Consider the following 27,796-nt stretch of genomic DNA (forward strand, 5'->3'; position numbering starts at 1 on the left):
ATGTTGCCTTTATGTAAACTCATGCCTGGGGGGCTACATTTCCTTTGTTTAGTTTGAATTATACCTGCTATGACCTGTTTATGGTTTCTCCAAAGATGTGGGTGAATATGAAGCATAGAACAGAATAATATTAAAAGTTTGTATGGAATGAATAGTTTAAATAAAAAGTTTAGCTAAACAAAATAGCTTTTTGTTTATTTGTATTCTCTTCTGCTGGGGTGGATTACTTGTTCAGAAGGCTCAAGAAATGTTGGTGTTGGTCTTGTGTGGATTTTGGTTCTGTATGTTAGCTGTCTGTTAGCTGTCAAACCGCATGGAAAGACAGGCATCAAAAAAACCTGTTGTTGTTTTGTCAAAGGCTTTCATGACTGGAATTACTGGGTTGTTGTAGGTTTTTCAGGCTATATGGCCATGTTCTAGAAGCATTCTCTCCTGACGTTTCACCTGCATCTATAGAAAGCATCCTCAGAGGTTGTGAAGTCTCACAACCTCTGAGGATGCTTGCGATAGATGCAGGTGAAACATCAGGAGGGAATGCTTCTAGAACATGGCCATATAGCCCAAAAAACCTACAACCCTATTGTTGTCATCATCATCATCATCATCATCATCATCGGTTTGAATCCACAAGATGGGGTGAGCTCCCATCTGTCAACTCCAGATTCCCATATGGAGAAATGAGAGAAGCCTCCCACAAGATGGTAACACATCTTGGCGTCCCTTGGGCAACGTCTCTACAGATGGCCAATTCTCTCACACCAGAAGCAACTTGCAGTTTCTCATGTCGCTTCTGACACGATAAAAAAATCATCACCATCTTTTTATTATGTTTTCCAGGTGTTTTAAACTGTTTTAGCAGTGCTGTTAATATATTCTTTTATTTTTTAAAAAAATATATCAATAAATTTTTTGTGAGATCCCATTATTACAGGTACTCCCCGAGTTACAAACATCTGACTTACAAGCGACTCATAGTTACAAACAGGAGCAAGGCAACAGGAAGTGAGAGAAAGCTACCCCTTGGAAGGAAAATTCACTCCTGAAAGAGTTATCATAAGGAATATGTGTCTCCTCCACTGAAGCTTTCTCACCAATTTTTGTTTCCACAACAAGGCAATTTTTTTTCAAAATCTAAGTCTCACAGGGACAGAAAATGAGGTAAAATCTTCTGAACAGGGCCCAGACAGCAAAACAAACACCACAGGGGTGTCAACCCTTCCCTATGCTATCAATAGCTTTAAAATATTTTTGGCTAGAGTTACACTTCAAAATGTACCTATTCTGACTGACATACAAATTCAGCTTAAGAACAAACCTACATAGCCTATCTTGTTTGTACTTGGGGACTACCTGTAATAAAATGACTTGTTTTATGCCCTAAGGCAAACCTATCATGCAGTTTTCTTGACCAGAAGGTGAGCCTAAGCGTTTATAGCAGGGGGACAAAGTGTGACCCCCACGGCTACATGCCTCCCTCTCACCTCACACACTCCTGGTTTGCTTTGCAGTTTCACATTTCCCTCAGATCAACTTTTCCTGATAATGAAGCCAGGAGAGAGAGGAAGAAGAGGGGGGAAAAGATAAATTGAATTGTATACCCTTAAGCCAAATGTAGTTGCAATTCATACTTTTAGTACAGCAAAAGGACAACATTATGCATAATATAACTAAATCTTTTTTAAAAAATTAAGACTTCCAGCATATTCAAAATGTTTGGTGTGTTATTTTTGAGACCCTAAAAAGCTTTAAAAATTAGCCTATGAACCCGCCGAACTTGGCTATCTCTGCTTTCCATTCATAATCAGTGAAGATAATGTTTTGCAAGGAATCTTATTGTGCTGCTATACATTTAAACTCTGTACTTGAAAGTGTGGAATTGTATATTATGAAATAACATCAGAGCATGTTTTAAAGTTGATAGCAAAATGTAATTTCCTCAGCTCTTGGATTTTCCTTCAGAGATGTTTACAGTGCTTTCCAGTTGCACATCTCCCTCCAGCCAACATTACCTAACATGACGACTTTGATAGTTGAAGTGGCAAGTGAATGGAAATATAAATAGGCTTGCTTTGCTAGGGACCGTTAAGATGTAAGGAAAGGAAAATGGCTACTTCTGCAACAGACTGGATCAATTATAATTATCAGACAAACTTTAGTGGCCATTTACAAAATTATAGCATTATGTGGGATTAAGGTGCGTATACTCATAACTGTATGATGTATTTACAGATGTGTTGAATTTTTATTTTGAATTTTTGTGTGAGAATAGATTAAATACCCTTTTCAGTTTGGAAGTTTGAATATATACATGACTACCAGATAAGTTTCGCCAGCAAATGATTTCAGACAAGAGAATAAAAAATTCATTAACCCAGTTTCTAATTTTTGTCCAGGAATTTTTATTTTTAAGGAATAGAGTCATTTTTTCTGGTACCTAATGGACAATTTAGAAGACAAGCAGAACAAACAGGAAGAGAAGAAAAATCTTAAAATTGCCATTTACTTAGTGGCTCGGTTTAGTAATAGCTGCCAAGGTTACACATTTATAAACTATGTCCAGATACTTACTGGAACAGAATAGTGTATTTCACAAAATGTCAGACAAACCAAGGTAAAGCAAAGGACTTTTTAACGAGTACTTTAGATAGTTGCTAGACTTCATCAGCCTTTAGAGACCATTAAGTACCCTTTGGTTAATTGGCCAGTGGTAGATTAATCTTTTATTCCAGCAGCACTATTTTAACATCCCTTGCACTCTGTCAAAGTACTAGCTGAATGACAAAATAATATTGCCCATGAATAATAAGCAGAAAAGTTAAATTAACATTTCATATTTTATATGCCATACCTGTATGTCAGGAGGGAAAAAAGTTTATTTTCAAGTCCCTGACATTCAACTCTTTTTAAAAAAGCAATCCAATGTTGACACCTCATCGAGTTGAATCTTCCTAATTATCGCTAATTGCCTATCAAGACTTGGTTCCCCTTGAAGTTCAGTTGTCTAGTATAAATGAACAGTGCTTTGGCACATGAAGCCCAGACAGCCATGACACTTGAGGTGTGCTACATTATTATGAGGTCATACTAAATATGGTTTGCAATTAACAAAGCGGCTTTTAAAGATGCTTAAAAGCACGGAAAATGCCAATCTCTAATGAAGTGTTTAAACTACATCCCAACAGAGAAATAGATATGTTCTGGTGGAGAACAAACAATGCTTTTAAGAATATTCTCCCTTTCAGAATTTTTTCTTCTTCCAGTGTGATGCTACTGTACCTTTAGTTCAAAGGGCCATATTTGGTCAGTTACAGGTATGAATGAAGAGTTTGTACGCCGCTACCTTATGCACTGAAGTTGAATATTTTAAATTATAACAAACGGAGGTATGCCTAGCCTTCTATGTATTATAAGATAAGCAATTATAGCACTGTGTTGGGGACATGAAATAGAAATGAATATGTACAAGTTTTATCTTGGTGCTTCATTCTTTTGAACACTGTTTCTTAAACTCTGGGTCCTGACCACAAATGCGGACCCCCTAGTTCAATGTTGGAGTTCCGACTTTTTTTCTGAACATTGGCTAGTGACTGTTTTTTACATTTACACAAATCTGTTGTACAGTGTTTACAGTGCACTCTTGCAGAATTTGTGCATAATTTCTTCACAAGAAGGAAAATCAGCCTGTTTAGCATGGCTTGAAAATGTTATTTGTTATCAGTAGATTTTTGATGTTTATACCTATTTTATATACCTACATACCAGGGCCGCGGAAACATTTATTGGGTCGAAAGCCCAGCTGTAGAACAACAACAACAACAACAACAAATTTATTTTTGTACCTCACCTCCATCTCCCCTAAGGGACTTGGGGCGGCTTACATACAGCACAATGTGCTTGGAACACCATAAAAATAAACATATAATACAATAAAAGATAAAACCCCAAGCATATAAAACAATTATCTAAACTTAAAACATTGCCCAATAACTTATGGTGAGAACTGTCGTAAAACATGGCCAACCGTAACCAGGAGCAGAGGAATGGGAAAGTGCAAGTTGTAGCTCATGAGCCAAGGAATGGGATGAAAATGCAGTGCTGAATGCACTTCTGTTTCCTACATTCCACCATGGCACCTTTCGCCATTACATGGAGACATCTTTTAGGCCACGAAAAAACACACACTGCTGCATATTCTGCAGCTGTTCCAGTTCATGTTCTTTTCTCTTCCTGATTTAAAATGTCCTGCTTTCTCTCTCCTTCTCACAATTTACCTCTCAATCCTCAACTTGCGTCAATTCTTGCCAATTGAGTAGTACTCAAAATATTCAGCATAATGCAGTCTGTGTTCTGGAGACAAGAGGATTGCCTTTCTCATTCAATAAGAGCTGAAGCCATTTTAGAGGATCAGAATTGAAAGCTTGAGCTACATGATCATGAATATCATTTTGTGGTAAGGAAAAAGAATCCATACAAGTTTTAGAAAGCAGAGGAATCAGGACTTCCCTTTCATACTCCCTAGAATGGTGCTCCTTCGTTCACAATCTCTTTCCCATACACAGAATTCCCCTCTTGAATGAATTTTCGATTTCCCCTCCATCGCTACTTTTCCTATAACAGCATTAATTTTGCAAGAAAACATTCCTGAACTAAAAATGTTTCTCTCTCTCTCCATGATTCAGTTCTGATTCTCAGCACAAACTCTCTCTCTCTCTTTTGGACTTTCACACATTCCCTTTTTTGAGGAAAAGTGTCGTACTAGTTAAATGAAAGTCTAGCCTGGGATAAATTCACTTCTGGGGAGTATAGATTAATTAAGTGTCCTGGGGTGCTGGGGCAGATACAGAGTTCAGCTATGCTTCTCAATGGCAGGGTGAATGCCATCTAATAGTTGACGCTGCATTGGAGCCATTATCCCCTGCCATTCCCATTGTTCCCCAAGTAAATAGGCTGGACTGGTCACTGAATCTCAGGCTGAGCAAATAATTATCAGAGATGTGAAACCTACACAAAGTGACATTAGTTGTACCCATTAAAGTTGTGTACATTTTCATCTCAGCACAGCATTTGACGCATCTTTGCTCCCTTCCCCCCTCCCCCGGTAGATTGTGCCTCATTGCATAAGATGCAAATTATTGGGAAGACTAGATGTGGTCACTACTTTCTTATCATGTTTAAACAACGCTTTAAAACAACTAATCCCCATTAGTAAAAGTGAGACCCCAAAGACCTAGAGCAAAAGCATGGAAACTCCTGGCTCAAATAATTTTCCTAATGTTAATAGAAGTCATCGGTGATAATGGACATTTTGATTGTAGGTCATGATTGAAAATTACAGATTACATGTTTTTCATGTTGAAGAAGAAAATTCACCTAGGAATAATAGGATCTAGTGATCTACAATGTTACAAATATATATTTGCATGCATTACTTTTAATATATAAGTTGTGACTTAAACACCCAACCAGTCTCTGTAAACAACAGGTGGTCCTCAAGTTATGATAAAGATAAGTCAAAAGAGGTACATTTTCTAAGTGTAACTCCAGCAATTTGGCTTGTTGTGGAAACAAGGATTGGTGAGAATGCTTCAGTGGAGACACCTTTTCCCCATGGTAATATCTCTTTCAGGAGTGAATTTCCCTCCCTGGGGGTAGATTTCTCTCACTTCCTGTTGTCGCACCACTATTCTTAACTATGAGTCGTTTGTAAGCCAGATGTTTGTAACTTGGGGACTGCCTGTACTTTCACATAAATGTCTAGCTTTTGATTGTGGGAAAAAAAAGAAACACTAGTAAACAGTGGCAGATTAATCAATTGTTCTCTATGTATCAGAAGATAAATAACGTAATTAAGAACTGGAAAAATTTAGGAATTTGCAATGGTGTTAAATAATGACATTTCTTTGAACGAGTTGTGAAATGTTTATTTACACACACAGGTAAACACTGACATACGTTTCCTGTACTCATTTTAAATGTGCTTGATTAGAATTTTTAAGGGTTTATGAATCCAATTACAGCTTTCATTGTATTTTCCCATACATTTTAGGGGAGATCTATTTCTATAGTATACTGTAGTCACACTCACATCTTTTTCACTTCCTCTCACCTACTTTTACAGAATAAAATGTGCTTTATGCAAAACCAATTATGAATACTTAGTTGAACACAAGCAAGCACTATGATTGATTCTTTGATTTTTTGACATAAGAAATGTATATATTGTCTATTATACATTCCAAATTCTGTTTAACTTTGGTTGTAAGCACCAGTTTACCCAATATGTAGAGCATTTAAAGGAATCTTTGGGTATTAAAGGATTGTAAGGGGCTTTCCTTCAAATACTGGGGGAAGAAAAACAAGACATTCAGACTGGCCAAATTAAGCTATTTCATACAACTGTTGTAACAATACCACATCCTAATCTGAATTTTACCCCAGCTAAATACCATAAGTTTGCACTTGAACCAGCCAGGGAAATTCACAGTTCCTACAAGTCATTACAAAATGCAGAAAAGCAGCACTATGTATTCAAATGTTCACACACCACACACACCACATTAACACTCACTGAGGGAAAAATAGTTCCATCTGCTCTACATATAGTCAACATAAAACACAGTAAAACAGGAATGAACACAATATTTCTTGGGGAAAGGACTTATTTTAAATCTGTTAATTACTTAGATTCAATGTAGGTGTTCCATAAAGTAGATAAATCTTTTTTCCAAATTATGAAAATCACTCATTATGTACACAGGAGAAGGGAATCCTGGAAATTTATTTGTAGCAAAGAGTTTTTTTAGGCTAAGGAGAACATTTTTCTCTCTACAATATGCAGAGAGATCTTTTAATCTTTCACTATCCTTTGCTTCCTTACTCATATTTTTCACTTCCTTCTTTTTCTTCCAACCTTTAACTCCGTGGAATTTGAGAAATATTTTAGATCAAGTCTGAGCGATTGTTCCATTAGTTATAAAGTTTGTGTGTGTGTATGTGTGTGTGTGTGTGTGTGTGTTTCGTACTTTGACCTGGACTTAGCACAAAGCATGGAAAGCATGTGTATGCTAACACTTAACTATTGTTGTTACTGCAAATCCAAATGTAGAGCTTTTTTCCAAAAGGTACCAGTTCCAAAAGGTCTACACACACACACAAATGAAAAATACATTATAGGCAGCAATACATTGTTGGCTGGGAGTAGAATATTATGTACAAATCAAAAACTATCAAAATGGATCAAATCAAACTGGCAAATTGCTTTTGTAGCAAAAGGATGCATATCCTCAGCACATTTTTTTCAGTTCCTATAAAATGTGTTCAAATGGATTTGGTACCTTTTGGAAACAAGTTCCACAAATGTTCTCAGCCTTCCCATTTAAATATAAAGTAGTTCTAGACATGTCTGAATGGTGGAACCTCTAGAAAATATGCCGAACACTACAATTGATCTTAGCCAAAAGGGCGAGAAGTGAACACTAACATGAGAACATAAAAGTGAAGACATTGTTTTATATGTTTAAATGTTTTAAGGTATTTTATAATTCTATTTTATTGTTAAATTTAGCTGTACATTGCTTTTGAAGGCATCAAATAGTTGCCTAAGTGTAAGTCACCTTGAATCCCCTCTGGGGTAGAGAAAGGTGGGTTAGAAATGTTCTAAATAAATAAACAAACAGCATACCTAACCCATATAAAGAATTAAGAAGGTCTAGACCTTTTTTTCTTAGACCTATGCAAATATTTGGAGACATGATTTCTAGCATCTCAAATGACATCAAACTATGAACGTATTATAAAATAGACATTTTTATTCCCTTGTTAATTCTGCATGTACTCTTTCTGTTTTAAAAGGCCTTCAGGTTATCAACAACTCAAGACAAGATTTCAAAGGCCATCATCTAACACAATGGGATAATATTGGCAAACTCCACCTGTGCTGTTGGTTCTCAGATTTTTCAAGATTATATTTTGTGGGTTGGCTCTGCCCCTTCCAGAATGCTTTCCCTATTGGTCTTTATAGCCCATAGAGTCTGGCTCAATGATTCAATGGACATTCAATGTGCTGTACTATATTCAGCCTAGGAAGGCACTTTTCATAGGGTTTGCAAATGAATAGAACAAGGCAGGAAATCATTATTCAGCAATGAGGAAAAGGCATGTTTCAATAAAATATCAACAAAGCTGCTATGATGAATATATAAAAAATCAGGACAGATCCAACTAATAGTGACTAACAATGTAATCTGTGTACCAGGTAGTAACTGGTTTAAATCACAATTTAACCATACACTCACTCTAGCTGGAGCAGTTTTCCCCAACCTTTTTTTATTCTGGAGGAATTCCTGAAATAATTTTCAGACCCCTGTATAAATAAATTACTCTACCACCTGCCCCCCAGGCCAACAATTTGTTTATTTTTTTCTAATCACAATCTCTCATAGAAACCCTACTGACCTCTCATGGAACCCTAGGATTAAAGGGAACCTTAATTAACAAAGACTGACCTCACGAATGAGATATTGCACTTTTTATATCTATGGCTCATTTCCTTCCTTTCTCACTTTCCAGATATTTCATTCCATTCCTCCTTCCCAACTAATTGTCATTTTTCTTCCTGTTCACTTAATCAACCATGTGCCACTAAGTCCTTATAAAGCTGTTTCTGTGCATGTACAGACACTCTGCCGTTTCTTTGATATTCTTTGGTCATCTACAAACTTCCAAGTTACCCAAGTTCCTTTTGTACATGAATGCATTCTTCTGCGTGGATGCTACTGTTTTGGCAACAGCATCACAAATCCTAGAACAATTTAACTGGAATCAGAGAAAACTAAAATACTGTAATAATACAGAATACTAAAATGAAAAGTGTTTGTTTTCTAGCATTTATTGTGATTTAGACTTTAATGTTTGTATTGGTCTCAGTTATCTTCATGTTCACACAGTTATAGTGCTAATCATTTGAACAGTCACATTAAAGATAAAAGTTGTGTGCATTTTTGTAGAATACTGTATTATTTTACTATTACAAAAAAAGCTGTTTTAAAATAAACATAGTACAAAGCTCATTTCTCTTTTGATTTGCTAGTTTAGTTTGGGAAAAAGCCTGCCTGTACATTTTAAAATAAATAATTCATTTATATTTTTTGAAATGCATATCCAAACATTTTGAAAACATGTGCAGTGCAGAATTTTTTTGGGGATGGCATTACCATGAGATCAAAGTCATAGATTTGTGACCACTGTGCATGCTGGGTTTTTAATGAGACAGGCACACACATACACACACACACACCTGTAGGTGAGCTGAGACTAGCAAGGAAATTCCTACAGGGAATATAAGCAGATTCTCTTCTTCTGTGATGTATGAGAACCATCAATTTGTTACAAACAGAACAGAAATTATTGACTTCTGTTGTTCAGATCACATTTACTGACTTAAAATATTCTGATCCCAAGTGCATTTGAAAACAGAGTGGAAAATAGTATAAGTTTATTGGGGCAGGTATTTCAAATGATAATCATACTTCTCCGAAACATAATAGAAAAACTGCAGCCACTGGGTGAACAAATATCACTGAGCTAAAATATAGGATATAGGGATAAGACAGTCACGTCCAATTCCACATAGATTCTCCACTCAGATCCTAGGTTTTTTTTGCACAGTTTACCTTATGAACATGATCCAAGTGACATTTCACAAATTCCTGGATAAATGTTGCTACACTCTGCCAGCAGAGAGACAGGCTATGTCATGCACAGATCAATAATAGCACTGTGTTTCATCAGCTTCAAAATCAAAAGTGCTTCATCTGGCAAAAGCCATAACCCTTGAGGATCCGACATATATGTACTAAATACCCTACTAGGCTTGTCTGCTATACAGGTTGCTAAGTTAAAGTGAAAAAACAATTCAGGAGATAGTCAATAAAAAAAGAATATAAAAAAGTCCTTTAAGCTGTTATTACTAGAGTGCAGCCAAGAAAATCATAAAGTAGTTGCTGAATAAAAGAAATAAGATTATTTGGTATTTCCCCTCCATTCTTCTGAAGAATTAAATGCTAACATGAAGTGTTCTTGTCAAGAAAAATAGGTGTTCTGGTAAGCATGAATGACGACATTTTAGGGACAGCTGTGTTGGCCATTCAGCAAAATACAACAAATGTAACAAATACAACAAACCACTAAGCTGGAATGTGTCCAGAGGAGAGCGACTAAAATGATAAAGGGTCTGGAGAACAAGCCGTATGAGGAGCGGCTTAAGAAGCTGGGCATGTTTAGCCTGAAGAAGAGAAGGCTGAGAGGGGATATGATAGCCATGTATAAATATGTGAGAGGAAGCCACAGGGAGGAGGGAGCAAGCTTGTTTTCTGCTTCCCTGAAGACTAGGACGTGGAACAATGGCTTCAAACTACAAGAGAGGAGATTCCATCTGAACATGAGGAAGAACTTCCTGACTGTGAGAGCCGTTCAGCAGTGGAACTCTCTGCCCCGGAGTGTGGTGGAGGCTCCTTCTTTGGAAGCTTTTAAACAGAGGCTGGATGGCCATCTGTCAGGGGTGATTTGAATGCAATATTCCTGCTTCTTGGCAGGGGGTTGGACTGGATGGCCCATGAGGTCTCTTCCAACTCTATGATTCTATGATTCTCTGCAGTGTAGCTTCATACGTTAAACCGGGGATGTCCAAACTTTTTAAGCTGAGGACCAGTTCACAGTCCCTCACCCTGTTGGGGGGCCAGACTATAGTTTGAAAAAAAAACATGAACACATTCTTATGCACATTGCATATGTCTTATTTGTGTGCAAAAAAAAAAACCCTAGAAAGAAAGATCAATACAATATATAAAATGAAGAACGATTTTGACCAATGCAAAAGTGTACCAGTCTTTCAATGAGAAGTGTGGTCCTGCTTTAGGCTGATGAGAGAGTAAAGTTAATTAGGATTATTGTTGTTGTGTATCTTCAAGTTGTTTCAGACAGTGACATATGTTGCCTCAGAGTCTGGTGGAGGATTTTCAGCAGAGGTGGCATGGTCATCTGTCAGGAGGGTTTTGATTGTGGCAGGGGGGGCTTACAATTGCCACCTGGCTCTCCCCTTTGCTTCCCCAAAGGAGGAGTCACAGCAAAGGGCAGCTTTTTTGAAAACCACAGGGTAGTAACGCACGACGAAAGTGGAACGGAGAAGGGAGGGATGGAGGAAAGTCAGGTAGGCCCTTGGACTCCAAACCTGTCTTTCCTGGCCATGCGGCAGCAGCAGCAAGAGCAGCAGTGAGCGCTTGGAGCAAGGAGGCAAACTGGGGGGGCCTGACTTTGAAAAAAAATAATAAAGAAAAAGTTGTGGGGGAAGAGAGAGAGAGAGACAAGTGGCCACTGGGATGGGATATCTGAGGTGGAGCCATCTTTCTTTCTGTCTTCCCAAGGAGTCCACCTTTTCCACGGCCCTATCGCCAAGATAGAGGAAACCACGAGATGAAGGAAGTCAAGAAAGGGAGGAAGGAAAGAAGCAAGAGAGGGAGGGAGCCCTGGAGAGGGAGGGCCAGTGGAATTTTAAACCGGGGCTGTAATTAGCCCTCAGGTTGGACTGTGGACATGGCTGCTTTAAAAAGCATTTTTAACTGGCAGATATAAAACAATGCATCTTACAGTAGATATAACTTTGTAGTATGAAACCTTTATATTTGTGTAACACTTTGTAATATTATAATATGTGTCAATCACTAGTTTAGATGGCTTCATAAGTGGGATTATGCTTTGCTCTGTAGCAGTCTCTAAGGATATCATACAGCCGGACTGCACTACCTTGCTTTATATTGTATTGTATTTCTTTATTTTATCTGGATAACACATTTTACAATTGCACTGTATATTTTCATATTTTTATTACTCCTTCCTTCCCCCACCCCATCTTGGATGGGTCCCTGGGGTTTTGTTTCAGGATCCCCCATTGATACCAAAATCTGTGGATGCTCATGTCCCATTATATACAATGGCATATTAAAATGGTGTCTCGTATATAAAACACCAAAATCAAGGTTTCCCTTTTGGAATTTTCTTTTTGGAATATTTTCAAGCTGTGAATGGTTGTATCCACTGATGCAGAATTTAGTGATATGGAGGGCTGTTTGTGCATATAGTTTAGATTGTACACTCTTGGCATGACCCAATATTTGGGTTGCTTTATTCGTAAATCACCATGTACAAGGATGGTGATATATAGATAAACAAGAACAATACAATCCAGGCAGGCATACACTAAATATAGTCACATTTCCCTTTTTAAACATTCATTCTAAAATGCAGTTAGAACCTATGGCAAAATGTCATAAGCTGTTTGGAGGAAATAGTTGAACCCTACAGTCCTGAAGTGCTTATAATCATGCTTCATTTTTATTACTGATTTTTGAGTACTTGTGCTGGAAATGAGGGGCTGGTACTTCCTGTCCTGCAATATATACTGACATGTGGGCATAGTTCAGCTATAGAGAATACTTAGAGAAACCTCAGTATGCCTGGTCTACTTTTTGAAATTTGTGAGACTCATTTATTGGCTGTTGAATGTAAGTTGTTGTTTTTTTAAAAGCTTTATGTTCACTGACCAGAGTTTCTGCTAGGTTTTACCCACCCTATTTCTCTTCTGTACTGCATGCAATAACACAAGGCCTCTTCAAACAGTCAATAAAAGATGATAGGAAATGTATTGAGTCTCAACATGCAAATGGAAAAAAACAATAAAACTATTTCCTCTAGTTTCTGAGAATCTTGAATTCAAGTGTCAAATTGTGCCTACATTGGCCAATATGTTTTCATATTCATAATAAAAATATATAACCAAAGCAAAGAAGGAAATAAAACCAAATAAGATGGTAAAGCATTTTCACATTTTGTACTTTTGCTAAACAATCTCCTCAGCAATAAGTTATAGTGAAAAGTGTCCATTGGTCAATAGAATGTAATGAGAAAAGTGACAATGTTCAATGAGATCTCCTCTTTGTTCCATAGGTTTGAGGGACCTTCATCAGCAGATCTGGAGACATGATACGTGCAGACAGTAGAAAATTATTGGAAAATCTATCAATAGAAGAACATCAGTTGGGTCTAACATATGTGATTAGAATACCACATGTAGCCAAGCTATCTTATGGAAAATTTACTCTTATAGTAAAATAGGAGTTAAAACAATCACAAGCCTTTGTAATGGTTTTAATTCCTATTACCACTGAATCAATGGATGACGTAAATCTACATATTGCTCCAAAGCTTCTATTTTATAATATTACAGGTAGTCACTGGGTTATGAACAAGACAGGTTCTGTCAGCTTGTTCTTAAGTTAAATTGGTATGTACATCAGAATAGGTACATTTTTAAAGTTTAACTCCAGCCTTATTTATTTATTTATTTATTTATTGCACTTTTGGCTAGCATAGGGAAGGGTCTGTGCCCCTGTTCAGAAGATTTCACCTCACTGTCTGTCCCTGTAACAACTGGATTTTGAATATATTGGGTTGTTGTGGAAACAAGGATTGGTTATAAAGTTTCAATGGAGGCCCCTTTTCCCCATGATCTTAGAAGAGGGAATTTCCCTTCCTAGAGATAGATTTCCTACCACTTCCTGTTGTCTCATCTCCATTTGTAACTAGGAGTTGTATGTAAAGCCAGATGATTGTTACTTAACGACTACTTTTACTTAGGACATGGAAAACCACTTTCTCTCTAGAAAAAGAAAATTATTAAATGTGTGTTATCCATAAAGGTATCGCAGAGGTTCTAGACACAGAGAGCCTTTTTCACCCCTGAAAAGTAGAAAGGCCAAGTGGAATACACACCAGCAGTCACCTGAATTCAAAACCTGAAGGAGGTTTATGAGGGGTACAGAGGGTTTCAAGGGGGAAGGGAGGTAAGGAAGTATTGCTGCACAAGCTAAAATGTGCTACCATAATCCAAAAATCAGGCTACTGTTTAAATGCTACATGGGAACTGGCAACATTGGGTGTAACTCCCCACCCCCCACTCCCTTTATGGTGACCTATAGACATTTTGAACTATAATTCTACCAGTCTAATTCATCTGGCTCCAAGAATAGTTATCATGGTAATTGTAGTTAACAACATATGGAGAGCAATACACTAGAGAAGCGCTGCTATAGATTACTATCAATAAAATAAGTATAAGAAAATCGGGGGCTTTTGGGTATAACAAAGCACAAATGAAAATTTGCAACACAGCTATGATATTGTAATGCCATATTAAAACATAAAGCACAAACTATGAAATTTATTTATTTGTTTGCTTACCTACTTACTTATTTAGATGTATTTGTTTCAATTATATCCTGGTATAGGACCCAAGATGGATCAGTTACAGGACTATATATGTGGCCTGATTAAACAAGACACAATGTGACTTAATTTACACAATTAAAAGCTCCCACTATTTAAATACACAATGGTATAACATACTTAACTCCCATTGTAACTCTCCCAGACAACTGCTATTGAACTTTACTGAATTATGCTTGTTACCTTTTACAAGGAAAAGCCATAGAGGACTTCCTTTGTTTTCTGGGAACACTATCCATGGTTGAATACTAGCACTCTTCTTTTCAATGTAATTCACTTGCCTTACCACATTATACCCTTTTAGCATCTAGCAATGTTCAGTTTGCATTACAATGAATATAATATCAGCCCTCAGACAAGTCTGATTCATGCCAACCAACTGCTTTAATTTATGAATAGGGTACATTTCCAACATGCAGCCTATGTAAGTTCATTAATAATTGAAGTATTTTTAAATAGCAAATCTGCTTTAGAGATCAGTAGAACATAAAAGGCATTTTGCTTGATCTCAGAAACACAAATCTATGGGAAGAAAAACTCTCACTTTATCATGATCCTTACTTTTAACATTTTGTATGCCAAACATGAGAACAATTACTAACTAGACTCATGAAGTTTTTTTTTAAAAAAAATTATTGAGTGTATTTTGATAATTATAATCAGATAAAAACTTGTCAGGAGGGTATCTTGGGGTAATAGGTAAGGGTTTTGGGGTAAAAAGGGGGAGGGGGAGGAGAGAGAAAGAAAGAGAGAAAAGAAAAAAGGGGAAAAAGGGGGAAAGAAGGAAAAAGGGTCGGGGGTGTACAGGGCAGGCTTAGGGTAGTGAGGGGAGGGTTAACTCATAAAGTTAAAATGGAGCCACTCCCACAAATAAGTCTTCCAGTTAAGTTCCCAAGTTGAAACCAAAAGATGTCCACTTAGCACTACACAAAAGAGAAGCACTATATTAATAAAGTACTCTCTTGCAGAAGCAGAGAGGGTGAAGTACTAAAAAGCCTCAGGACAAAGAGCTTCAGATGGTTGAGCTTTATACCATAAGCAAAGCAAGACACCACTGGATCATCTTAAATGGTGGTGTTCAACCTGTGGTCCTGTTTGGAACTCCAAACCCCAGAAATCCATTGTAGCTAGTCCAGTGGTCAGGAATTCTGGGACCTGAAGTCCAAAATACCTGAAGGGCCACAGGTTATGTGCCACTGCCTTAGATTGATCTGAAAGAAAATTCCACATCAAGCAGACATGGAAACCAGTCAGGTCAACTGACTAGCCTAAAACTAGCCTACCAACTCAGTGGCAGCAAATAACAGGTATAGCCCATACTCAACTAAAATCCGCAATGCAAACTTTTGAAATCAAGACTTGCTCATAAATGCTTACCTATGGCCTACATCTGAATCACTTTATTTTGGGTCTTGTGTCTTCATCACCCTAATATATGAGAAAATCTCAACAACTCAGTGGCATTCGCTTGCGATAAAGTGGCAAAAGGATAAAAGCAATTATTATACTGCACCTTGCTGTTGTAAAACTCAGGTGACTGTTTGTAACACAAGTAAGGCAGTCTCTTTTAAAGATATGCTCACTTAAAGCAAAAGTTTACTTGCTTAAACAACCAGAGTTATGAAATGTAAAGCTTCAAAGTTAGGTGCAAAAAGCATCAGGCATGAAAAAAAGTATCCTTTACAAATTACTACACTAGTGGAACTGTTCAATAATGCCTGCAGTGGATTTTAAAATGCTACTATAGGAATTCTTTAGGCTGAAATATAGTAACACCAAGCAGTGGCTTTAAAAAGAAAGAACAGTTACAAATCTGGAGTAATGTTCCTACAGAACTGCTTTGCAGCCTTTGTGTAGTGCTGCCCAGAGGAGTTGCAAACAGTTGCCTGGTGGGTTGCAAGTCTGTTCCCTTTTTTGAATCCCGACCTCTTTGAATGGAGAAGGCTTGCTTAACTAACTGAGTCCTTTTCAGATGTCAAAGGCAACCTATAAAACAATGGAATTACTCCTATGTTGCCACTTCTAGAGCACTAGGGGAACTGAAGCAAGGGATTCTGGGTAAGTGTGAATAGGGGGGACTTGGTAATTGGGTCGCTACCTTTAAAAGGCAGTAATTACTGATTTAAATCACAGTACAGCAGTTTTGCACTGAATCCTGCATCCCTTGCGTCGCTACGTGTTTTTGCTGTGCAAATGTTATATCTTACCCATGTATAATTGTCATTACGTGAACATATAGCAGAGACTGTCTTAATCTGAGCAGACATCTGCTGATGGAAATTTCAGCACTGCCATTAGACACAGGGGGTGCAGGAAAAAAACAAGCTTTTGAAAAGAGTTTCCCTGAATTTTGCCAATAATTCTTCCAAGATATTTTTCTAAGGAACTCCTGAAATATCAGATCCCATCACTTCTACATTAAGTAACAACTCCAGCTGTTATTTCTATTCGCTGATGGCACAGCCTAACTACTTTGCTCACAAACAGAAGGTCTTGCTTCAGTACTTATGATGAGTCTCTGATACTCCAGACCAAGCCCCAAATGTGCAGTCACGCTACAGTAAGATTGCGAAAAAATATGGGGCATATGGCTTTCATTGCAATATGGACTCTGAAATTCTACCAGCTTGCACAGCTAAAAGGAGAGCTGAATCCCACATACGAATTATATGAAAGTTACAGGCACAGTCATTGTGTGTGCATGGTTGTGTGCATGCATTATATATGTCAATATAGCCATCCAGGAAACGAAGAGGCACCTGCCAATCCTCGTGTTGCAGGAAATGTATAATCTGTCTCAAAATGAACATCTGGAACATTTATATCTTAAATCTAGAGCTGATTTTATACTGCCAGAGCCTATGAGAATTATGATAAAGCATGAAATGCCTGAACATCTGTGTCAGTTAATGGAGCTCTTTCTTCAGTTCTATTTAGTAAACAGGGTTATCTTGTCTATATGTTTCATGTTAATATTTTCAGTTGTAGAGCTATTGTATCACAATTAATTGTGGGTCATGAATTAGGTACAAAAATTAACTCTAGCCAAGTTACAATTATGCAGGTAAGTGGAAGTAAATCAAATATAGTCGTATCATTTGAGAGCATGTTTTTTCAATGTTACTAACAGTTACAATTTTAAACCTGCTGGGATCATTCCAATCTCACTTTATTTCTTCATTATCCATTTTTGTAATAAACAGATGCCAAATATCACCTAAATCCTTTACAAAATTGCTAAGGAAAACCATAAGAGTAAAGCCGTATCATAAAAGAATGGTAGTACATGGAAATATCTGTCTATGAACTTAACACCTTAACATCAGTGGGCAGAACGGTTTCATGCTCAGCACTTGGTTTTTCAGAAACACAGTGCTCTCTCTAAAATGCATATGTTCCCTGTAGTGACTGCAGAGACATTATACTTCCTTAATTTTTATTGGAAGGTAGCCGAACTCTCTGCTTCAACTATAGATTTCCCCTTTGGTAGCACTAATAGAGCACCTTAAGCATAACTAGATGAAAGCAGAAAATTAAAATTGGATGCTGAGAAGAAACCAGAATTGGCACTTAACTTGTGGAGATATTTGGCTGGATTCTGGCAATCATTTTGAGAATTTTTCTTTCGCTTGAAGAACATGAGTTTTTTTTAAGTATCCTGTGCCTAATGTATCTTTTTTAAAACCTATCTACAAAGCTAGAAAGAAAATAAATTGTATTAATTGTAGTTTCTGATATCACCACGAGTACCACTATTGTCTCAAAAATCATCTTCCCAAAAGTTTGATAATAAGCGGAAGAAGGAATGAACAATACTATTCTGTTTCAAAATGGACTGGCCCAGATTCAGTCTGCCTACAGACAACTGCTCACCTGCAACATGTTACTCTCGTACTGACAGATATGCATTGGTTACCAATTCTGGATGCAACTCAAAGTGTCAGCCTTACCATTTATAGTCCTACGTAGCTTGGGCCTGGTTATCTAAGGAGGTACTTATTTTGTTATGAATCAGAATATTTATCCTATGTTGCTCCTATGTTTAGTGTTGTTATTGTTATTATTATTTTTCCTACTCACCTATCTCCAAGATTCAAGGTGGGGTTCAACACAGAGTTAAAATATGTGAAATGACTACTGGAATGGCTCCGGAATACAATTGCGGATGGCATGGTTTTAATAGCAGATGTAATGTTTTTAAATGTTTTAATGTGTTTTAATTTTTAATTCAATTTAAATGAGTATTATAATTGTATGTTGTTCTTAAGGCATTGAATAGTTGTCTATGTGTAAGCTGTCTTTAGTCCCCTTCGGGATGGAGAAGGATAGGGGTACAAATACAGTAAATAAATAAATAACACAAAACATAAAACAATTTAAAACACATACATTAAACACAAACATAAGATTAAAACACACATTAAAATGACCCATTCCTATAAAATGTCAATTTAAAATCCATAGCTTCAGAGTTTCATTTAGAATGCAGACCTAGCTGAGGTAGACCCAATGATCACAAACACTCAAGATGAACTTCTAGTTCAAAGCTTTCCAAACAGTGTGTCGTGACACATAGGTGTGTCAGTTGCAGTGTGTAGGTGCATCATGTGAATGCATCGAGTCTATGTGAAATAGGCAATAAATCATACATTTCTTAGAATAGAAATGATAGGTTTTGATGAGATATGCCATGTCCCCATCATTTCATTATCCCAATTTACATATGTGTCCACATCTCTTATAAGAGGTCCATTTACCTTCCGGTTTGCTGGTAAAACTGAATTACTGTGTTACGAAATGATGCATGTCTAAAAAGTATGTCACCAACATGAAATGTTTGGAAAGCTCTGTTCTAGTTACTAGCACAATCCCCCTACAACCAAGTATTGTAAACAATTTTTCATTTATCTTCTCCTCCTCCTAACATCAACTTATCCTGGTAGTTCCTGCCAATACAGAACATTTTCCTATCAAAACAGATGTACATAAATACCAGATTACTCTACTGCAAGAGCTAATATTCCTCCACTGCAAAGTAGATTAAGTACATGGTGGTCAAGCTAACCTGTGCCAATAGAGGAGACAAACAGAAAGAGACAAACACTTGCCTCTTAAGTCAAGGAGAAAAGAGTCATTAGACTGGATGACAGAGTAGTATGGAAGTTACAATTCCAGCCTTCCTTTGTTTCCCAGGCTAGGACAATATTCTGCAGTCAACTGCAATATTAGACACCATAAGCCTCCCAAATAGAGCAATAGCTCCTAAAATTGTTTACAGGGAATACCACAATACAATCACTAATTTCACTACCTTAAAGAACAAACAAAGGTACTATAGGCTGAAATACAAAAGGAAGTCCTGCAACCAGATGTTCTGTGTCCATTTGCTTTCTTCACAAATATTCAAAAAAAGAACATATTGTGTGCAATTTCAAATTAACAGCACGAGAGGAAGATTCAATCCAGCTATGACTGACAGACCTATATTTGCCATTAATTTTGCCAGAAAACTTTTGATTTCTTCCATAGCAACTGTAGAATAAGTCTTTACCTGAACAGTTTGCTTGCTGGTGTCAAGCCTTTGTTTGGTTTCATGGAGCTGAGATGTTAGCTTTTTATTGTTTTCTCTGCACTTTTTGAGAGATGATACTGCCGTCCTTTTTACATTCTGCAGAATACCGATTTGCTGCTGTAACGATGAAATCCGTCCCCAGAGTGAAGTGGAGCAACCAGACTTCTGGATGGCGATACCTCTCCTCTTCTCTCGGTTGACTATACATTGGTTACAATGATCAACAAATTAATTTGACACATTTCATTAAACTTTGAAGTAATTGGTTCTTTTTCTTGGCTCAACAAAATGTTCTGTAAAAGCTAGGGGTGCTCTGGCTTCTTTTTCTAGCTAGTGCAATGTAATGTTAACTATACATCACCTTTTTTTCTTTTTCATGCAGTTGGGCATAAACTAGATTGTTCTACACAACTGATACACTTCTTTAACATTGTCTTCTATGTTGAAAAGGCTACCTTTTGAAATAATCTTCATTGCAAATGTGAAAGCATATGGGAATATTGTAGAGAAAACAGATCAAGAGATCACATAAGGTTTTACTGGAAACTTATGAACATGCTGCTCTAGAATATAATGACTGTGTTCCCAGCTCACAATAAAGCAAACATAAAAAAGAAAGCAGGCACTTCAATGGATGCTTTACTTCTTTTGGCAACCTCTCAGTTAGGATGTTGTCATGGAGAAAAATAAGATTATTAATACACTGCTCAACTCAATTAAGTGTTGTATCTTTCTTTTATAGATGGGATTAAGATAGATGTATGAATGGTTGACTAAACCAAATTCACTTTCACGTTTTCTATTTTTTCTAATATTGGACTAAATCCTACTGTGAGTTTCTACTAGTGTAATTCTACTGAAACAATGGTATTGACCTAGGTATTGACCCACCATTCAGCAATTCATTCACTGTATTGATGCTGGCTGGAACTAACCAACATGATCTGGGCAATTGATTGCACTCCATTCCTATCATTCTGCATTTGGAATTCTTAAATTCCACTTGAAAATTTGCAGGGGTTTGAACAAAGATTCATACACATTTTCAAAATGTGTGCATATCTGAAAACAACTTTTCCCAAGAAAAATGTTTTTGTGATCATTTCTGGCAGTCCAACTTTGTTCAAAAGGTGAATTTGTTTGTAAATCAGATCAGGTCAATTTTTAACCAGCCAAAAATGTATAATTTTTAGCTTTGGATAGCAAAGGGAAGGGTTAACACCACTGTGGAGTTTGTTTTGCTGTCTGTGCCCCTGTTCAGAAAATTTCACCTCACTTTCTATCCCTGTGATAATTGAATTTGGGGAAAAATGGCTTATGGAAACAAGGATTGGTGAGAAAGCTTTAGCGAAGATACCTTTTCCCCATGTTAACTCTTCCAGGAGTTACTAGGGATAGATATATCTCACTTCCTGTTGTTTTATCCCCATTCTTAACAATGAGTTGTTTGTAACTAAGGTGTTTATAACTCAGGGGCTGCCTATATTTGTTTTATTTTCATCCCATGTATGTGTGGTGCATCTATTCTACATTTATAAATACTTTAAATGTCATATCTATATTATATTTATAAATGCTGCAATTCATTTTGACAAATATAATCAAAACTGAGAAAGAGATCTATGAAACAGACATTAATCTTGCATTAAAGACTTCACCACAGGAAAAGGCATGCACAAATGCAAAATTTTAATTTTGCTATTAGCAACTAGTTTCCTAGCTTTATTAAGTTCTTACCTTTACTAGAGATGGGTGCTGGATCTAGGGGCTTCTTCCTTTGGAAAGGATCAACTTCAGCCCCTGGGCTTGGCTACAAGCAGAGAAAACCTTGTTCATAGAACTATCACATGCAAATACACATAGGGAAGTTGATGTTTTAAAATGGAAATTCTCTTTTGTGCATCAAGAGTAACACTTTAAAATTACTCTTTCTTCTTCACTTCTTGAACTTTGTGAGTACATTAGACTGTTGATTGTTGAGCTCAACAGTCTTGACCTCATCAAAATGAGATTAAAATAATAGTGCTTTGTGGAGTGCAAGTTCTGGGCACACTCACTGGCCAATAATTCAATTCTATCTACCATAGTATAAATTGATATGTTTTGAGATACAGACTAAGAAATATTTGAACATACTGAAAAAATACATTTTCTAAACACCTTCTAATCTATTGTGGATTGCAGAAGTAGCACAGTATTATTTGGGGCTGGAATTGAAGAGTTGTGCTTAATAGACTTTAGATTAACATTGTCATATACAAACAAAAGCATGGGAAAGCTGTACAAATCATGTAATCACATATACCAAATGTTCACACAACAGATTTTCACACAGATATAAGGAGAAATCATGGTGACATTGTGAAAACCACCAAAGCCATATTGTGAGTGATAACACAGAGATGGCTGTCAATTGAACAGTTTTCACAGTTATTTCTAAAAGGGTTGTCATATTTGCCAGGTGGCATAACCTGAGCCTAAGACCTGTTAGACCAAAAAGCACATTAAAGGCTGCACCATAGGAAAACGGCATGTGTCACATTACATGATATATATATTTAATGACTACATGTTCCTTAAATTTGCTTTAGGATGCAACTATGTTTTAGCAGAGCAATATAGCAGCCATATATTCTGTAGCTTGATTCTCTAATATTCTATTATCATTGCATGCTAGAAACTATATTGACTTGATAAAAGGTCATTGTCCTTAATACAATCATATGGATCATTTTAATAGATGCTGCTGGAATGGCACGACATCCTGGTACCATAAAATACCAAGCATGGTCCTTTGGTAATATTAGATGTTAAACAGCAAAAGAATTACTAAGCATCATGCTAAAATTGCATGTCACTCTGTTATTTCACTGGTAATGAGGCCTATGTTCATATCTGGGGAGAATCGGCCATGTCTACATTAATTCGTGTCAAGAGACAGGTAATTGGTCTCAATAAAATTAAGAAATATCTTGACACTTCCACAGATCTTATCTTTGTAAGTTCTTTGGAGCTGATCACAATGGTCAAAAAGTACAAGCCAGTAAAAATAATCTTGATATTGAGAGGACTTTCATTTACATATATATTATTAAACGTATGCTTTAATGCCAACTGCAAAAACGGTTTCAGGATTTTTTTAGAAAAGCATAAAAAATCTGCAAGAGTATAACGAAATAATCAGAGGCTACATAACACACTAAGAACACAATCTAAATGCAATATAATAAGTGTTTATCCACAATACAGAAATTAAACACCCAATATTATACTTTGCCCTGTTCAAAACCTAGTATTAACGCCACCAAACAAAATGAAAAAACACAGTAATTGATCCATATCTAATGTCTGGATTCTTGGAAAAACAAATACATTTTTGTCTGACAATGAAAAAGTGATAATGTCAGTGGTATGTGTATTCTTTTGAGACACTGTAAATATGTACTCATATGGGATGTTGGTGTCACAGGCCTTTCTGAGTTTTATAGTTTAAACCAGTGGTTCTCAACTTTTTTTTGACCAGGGACCACTCTCCCACATTAGTACCAAAAGGGTTACGAATCAGTTTTTTGTCAGCTTTAGATTTGTTTTGGAGTGCTGATTCAGAAAACTGCATTGGGTAGACCACATAAGCTCTAATTTGTAATACAGAACATATGCCATGGTCAGCAACAGGGAAGGAGTGGCAGGCGGCGCAAAAGGAGCGGAAATAAAATAAATAAAATAAAATAAATAAAGAGGAAGGAGGCTCGCGGACCAGCTTTTTGTCCTCGCTACCCACTGGCGGCCGGCAGCCCACAGGTTAAGCATCACTGATTTAAACCCAATACTTTAATTCTGATCCCAAAACAAATCAGCAATCAGTGCAGGTCCTCCAGGGCCAGACTTACATGTCAAAACTTTATCCCAGTCCTTTTTGTCCCAGTCAAACTTTGCATTTGCTATTATTATTGAATTGTCTTCAAAAGCAAACCCATAGATAAAACATTTATAAAGATTTTACCATGAAGTTTCACTTTAACGAGATTCAAGTAGAAAAAATGCTTCCATTCAGAGTACCTTTAGTAACTCACTTTAAATCAGTTATTCAATAGTTATTAAAGAAGAGCAAAAAACTGCCCCACTGCCTTATGGCATACTTTTTAGACTGTATCCTTCACTGGCCACATTAGAAAAAGAGATTATAAAATCTATCATTTGAGTCACTTTAGACCAAGATTGGAATCTTTTCCATTCTCCTGGGCATTTTTCAGTATCCTTGGCCTTTTTTCAAATACTAGGTTTTATCAAAATATGGTGACACATGCCTGGAATATTCAAAGCATTCAAGTGTTCCCCAAATTTCTTTAAAACGGTGCAAAATCTAGTTGTTGCAACTGGAAGCTATTTGTGACTCCTGCCCATTTTCTGACCTAGTTTTGGCTCACTGAAGCCCATTTCAGTGATGAATATCCCCATCCCAAACTTAGGTCAAGACACCACATCTCCTGGTATGCAAGTTATTATTGTATTTAGTTACCATTAATATTAAACATTTGTAAATAAATGAAAAAGAACTGCATAATAAATTGTGTACCTTTTTATGACACTTGCTTTCTAAATGCATACTATCTGGAACCACTTCTTTATCTTCCATCTTATTGTGCTCCTGATGATCATTTTTGTTCAACACTGGAATATTCTGTGCTGCGTTTGTCCTCTGATTTTCAGAGGTTGATATTTCAGAGTCACTAAGAAGGGAATATACATATTTGGAAACAAAAAGAGACTGACTAATCTTGAGTTTAATGATTTCCATACTGTATAATAAAGAAGTAAATAAAGCAGTTACACAATGATCTGCAAAAAGCTAAAGTGTACATTTGGTGCACCTGACACAAAACAGTCATGCAATCACCTGGAATTCAGAGGGAAAAGGATGCATTTTTAACTAATAGTGGGTATTTAATTAACTTTATTTTGATCCCTTTTAGAATCTCTCCTACTTAAATAAAGTTCAAGAAGGGAAATAATAATAATAAGCATTTCTAACAGCTGCTATTATTTCTTACATTATTGAGTCTTGGATGTTGTAAATACATTTAAAAACTAGAATAAAGTGATTCTTCTGTGTTTTGTTTTCTTGAAGAAATAGTCTTACTGAGAAAATTCCAAGAAATCATTTGACTTTAAATAGGGGTATTCATAATTGTAAAATATGTTTTCACTGATAAATGTGTAATATTGGTCTTAGACAATTTTAGTCAAAGTAGAGTAATGTTTTAGAGCTTTCCTGGCACTACACAGCAACCATGCACTTTTGCAGTCCAGGGACAGGGGATGGCACTTATGATCATCATCATCATGCTGTCATTATAGTGGCAACCACAGAGCTCGAAAGTGCTCCTGGTCATTACTCATGACCTTTGCTGATGCTTGCAAAAGTGCCAGTTCAACTTGGAGGAGGGAAGGAGAAAAGTAGTGGATATTAAGATGACAATGGTATGGTGGCCATCCAGCAAGGAAGTACCAGATTTGGCCCCACGGAATGGTGTGGCCTCCCCCACCTACACTACAGCAGCACAGTGGCAGGTCTTGTGGACTTCCACAGAGCTGATCCAGGGTATTTGGCCCATGTAGATGTGCTCTGAGACAACACTACATTTGTAGCCATTAGGATGCCAATTATGTTCAGCTCTACTGCTGTTCTTATGAATTATCATAATGAGCCATACATATATTATTAAATGGAAGTGGCAATAAGAGTCCTCTACAATGATCAGTGTAGCCTGTGTATCTGAAATGTCACAGGGAAACTGCCAACATAGGTATTTCCTTTGGACAACATGAAACTAACCACTTTAGTTTTTTTATGAGGCAAAACAAAATTGAAATTCACAAAAATCAAAACAGTTCTAGGACAACAAATTGCATCCAAAATAAATTTCCTCAAAAATGTATAAAGATAATGGGGGAAATACAATTGGTTTCTCTCTGGTGATGGAAGGCTTCTGTCAACAAAATAGAGGCGGGAGTACTGTCGCCTCTCTTTGCAGGTTGTGAATCAACCAAGTCAGCTTCAGAATGTTCACCACAGTTTAGAAGGAGATTTGGGAAGGCAGAAGGGGTTGTGGGGCTGGAATCGTAAATTGTTCCCTCTTTTTTCATTATTGTGAACCTTTCATCACTAGATGGAAATCAGTTGGATTCTGTCACATGTGCCCATCCTAATAAATAACTCCCTACCGGGGTAGTGTTTCCTGCATACTCTGTCTAAGCCAATACTGTTTCAGCAGACTTTAAACCAGTTACATTCAGCCATTTGACCAATAATAATGTCATACCGATTAAATTACTGAACAACTCAGCTTGAATAACATGCAAAGCAGGTCATGGTTCAAATTCAGAACATCATTAAGATTTTCTTTCTCCATATAGGAGCTACATTCTCTCAGAAAAAAATATTATCCAGGTATGCAGATATTATTCTGAAGCTCAGCAGAGATCTGAAATTTGGATAGTATCTATACTTCTATCTGGGTTATATGAATAAAATTAAAACAATTTTTAGGAACTTTCCAACCTTAGCCTATAGATATACTCGAGAGCAGCATCTTTTCAGTCTTGAAAATGGTGTTTGCTGAGGACTTTGCATCTATGCCCCTATGCAGTTATACTTACCTTTACAAAACTAATTTTCAGCCATCATTCAATTAAAGTTAGTACAATGACTACACATAAAACATACATGATATAATTAGTGTGGATGGTCCTTAATTTAAAGGACGTTAAACAGCTTGTAGACATCTGGTTGCAAGCTGAAATGGGTCATTCAAAATTTATCTAACTAAATTAAGGGGGAAAAATGTTTCTCCTCCCGGGTCGGCATGTCACAAGATAACTAAACCGACTTCGTAGGCTTGTCTGGGAATCCTTAGCTGTCAGTGGTGAATATGCAAAGGGCCAGCAAATTAAATCAACCTGCCAAACTGTCAATTTCAAGCCTCATGACTGCATGAAAATAGCATCACTGGAAGAAATCAAGCATTGCCTTCTTTTGGGTTTCCTGGCATCTATTCAAATACTCATGCAGTTGTGGCTAATTTTGCATGCAAATTTCAGTCAATAAACTCAGAACAAGACCTCCCAAGATATTTCAAAGGGTCTGACAGTCTTTTTTCTGAATACCAAATCGACAGTAGTTGAAATTCAATCTCTATTTGCTAGTGCTTTACATATGCAGAGTGTCCCCTCTACAGAGCTAAGTTAATGAGAGCTGTACCTGCTTTCACTCATATCCTCCCAGCCGTCCTTACTGAAGTTCTCAAATACACCGCTCATAACCTTGATGGACTGATTGAGAAGAGACTGGTGATATTCCAGTAGGCTTTTTTTCTTCCCTGTTTTCAACTTAACTTTGGCAGTTGCATTCTTACATCTACATTTCTCGCAGGATGTTTCCACTGTGGCCCTAGAGCCAGAGATCGTTGCTCTGTCCAGTGAACTCTGCAATTGCTTCACTTGACTCAGCAGATCTTCCTTTTCCTTTCTCAATGAGTTTGTTTCTGCCACTTGCCTCTTCAGAGAGGTGACCTCTCTCTCCAACCCATCTATCATTACTTGAAGGTTTGCTTTGTCCTCCTTTATTTCTGTGATCTTTTCCAGTAGCATCTCCAACTTCTTCTCTCTGGTCTCGGCTTCATCTCTGCACTGTTTAAGCAGTGCTTTTAGATCACTTTTGTCCTTACTTAACCCTTGATTGACTTCCTTCAATCTTCCCGATTCTTTCTCAAACCCCTTTAGTCTTCTTTCCAGTTGTGAAACCTAGATATTATGAGTGAAGAAAACATATTTGATTTTTAACCTTTTAAAAAGCAGTCAATCTGTCCATTATGTCTTAACATTCTA

General features: G+C 36.9%; 1 protein-coding gene across 3 annotated transcripts in view; it reads right to left on the bottom strand.

Annotated features, from left to right (window-relative positions):
- CNTLN (centlein) overlaps positions 1-27,796 on the bottom strand; it is a 218,735-nt gene that overhangs the window by 60,088 nt on the left and 130,851 nt on the right. For all 3 annotated transcript variants that reach the window (XM_060762424.2, XM_067464370.1, XM_067464369.1), the window contains 4 exons: positions 27,171-27,712; positions 24,486-24,639; positions 21,647-21,719; positions 19,889-20,109 (listed from right to left, as the gene is read on the bottom strand). In XM_060762424.2, the coding sequence (XP_060618407.2) occupies positions 19,889-20,109; positions 21,647-21,719; positions 24,486-24,639; positions 27,171-27,712 (990 nt within the window). The remainder of the gene's footprint in view (positions 1-19,888; positions 20,110-21,646; positions 21,720-24,485; positions 24,640-27,170; positions 27,713-27,796) is intronic.

The sequence above is a fragment of the Anolis sagrei genome, chromosome 2, assembly GCF_037176765.1.
Source record: "Anolis sagrei isolate rAnoSag1 chromosome 2, rAnoSag1.mat, whole genome shotgun sequence".
NCBI classification, from domain to species: Eukaryota; Metazoa; Chordata; class Lepidosauria; order Squamata; family Dactyloidae; genus Anolis; species Anolis sagrei.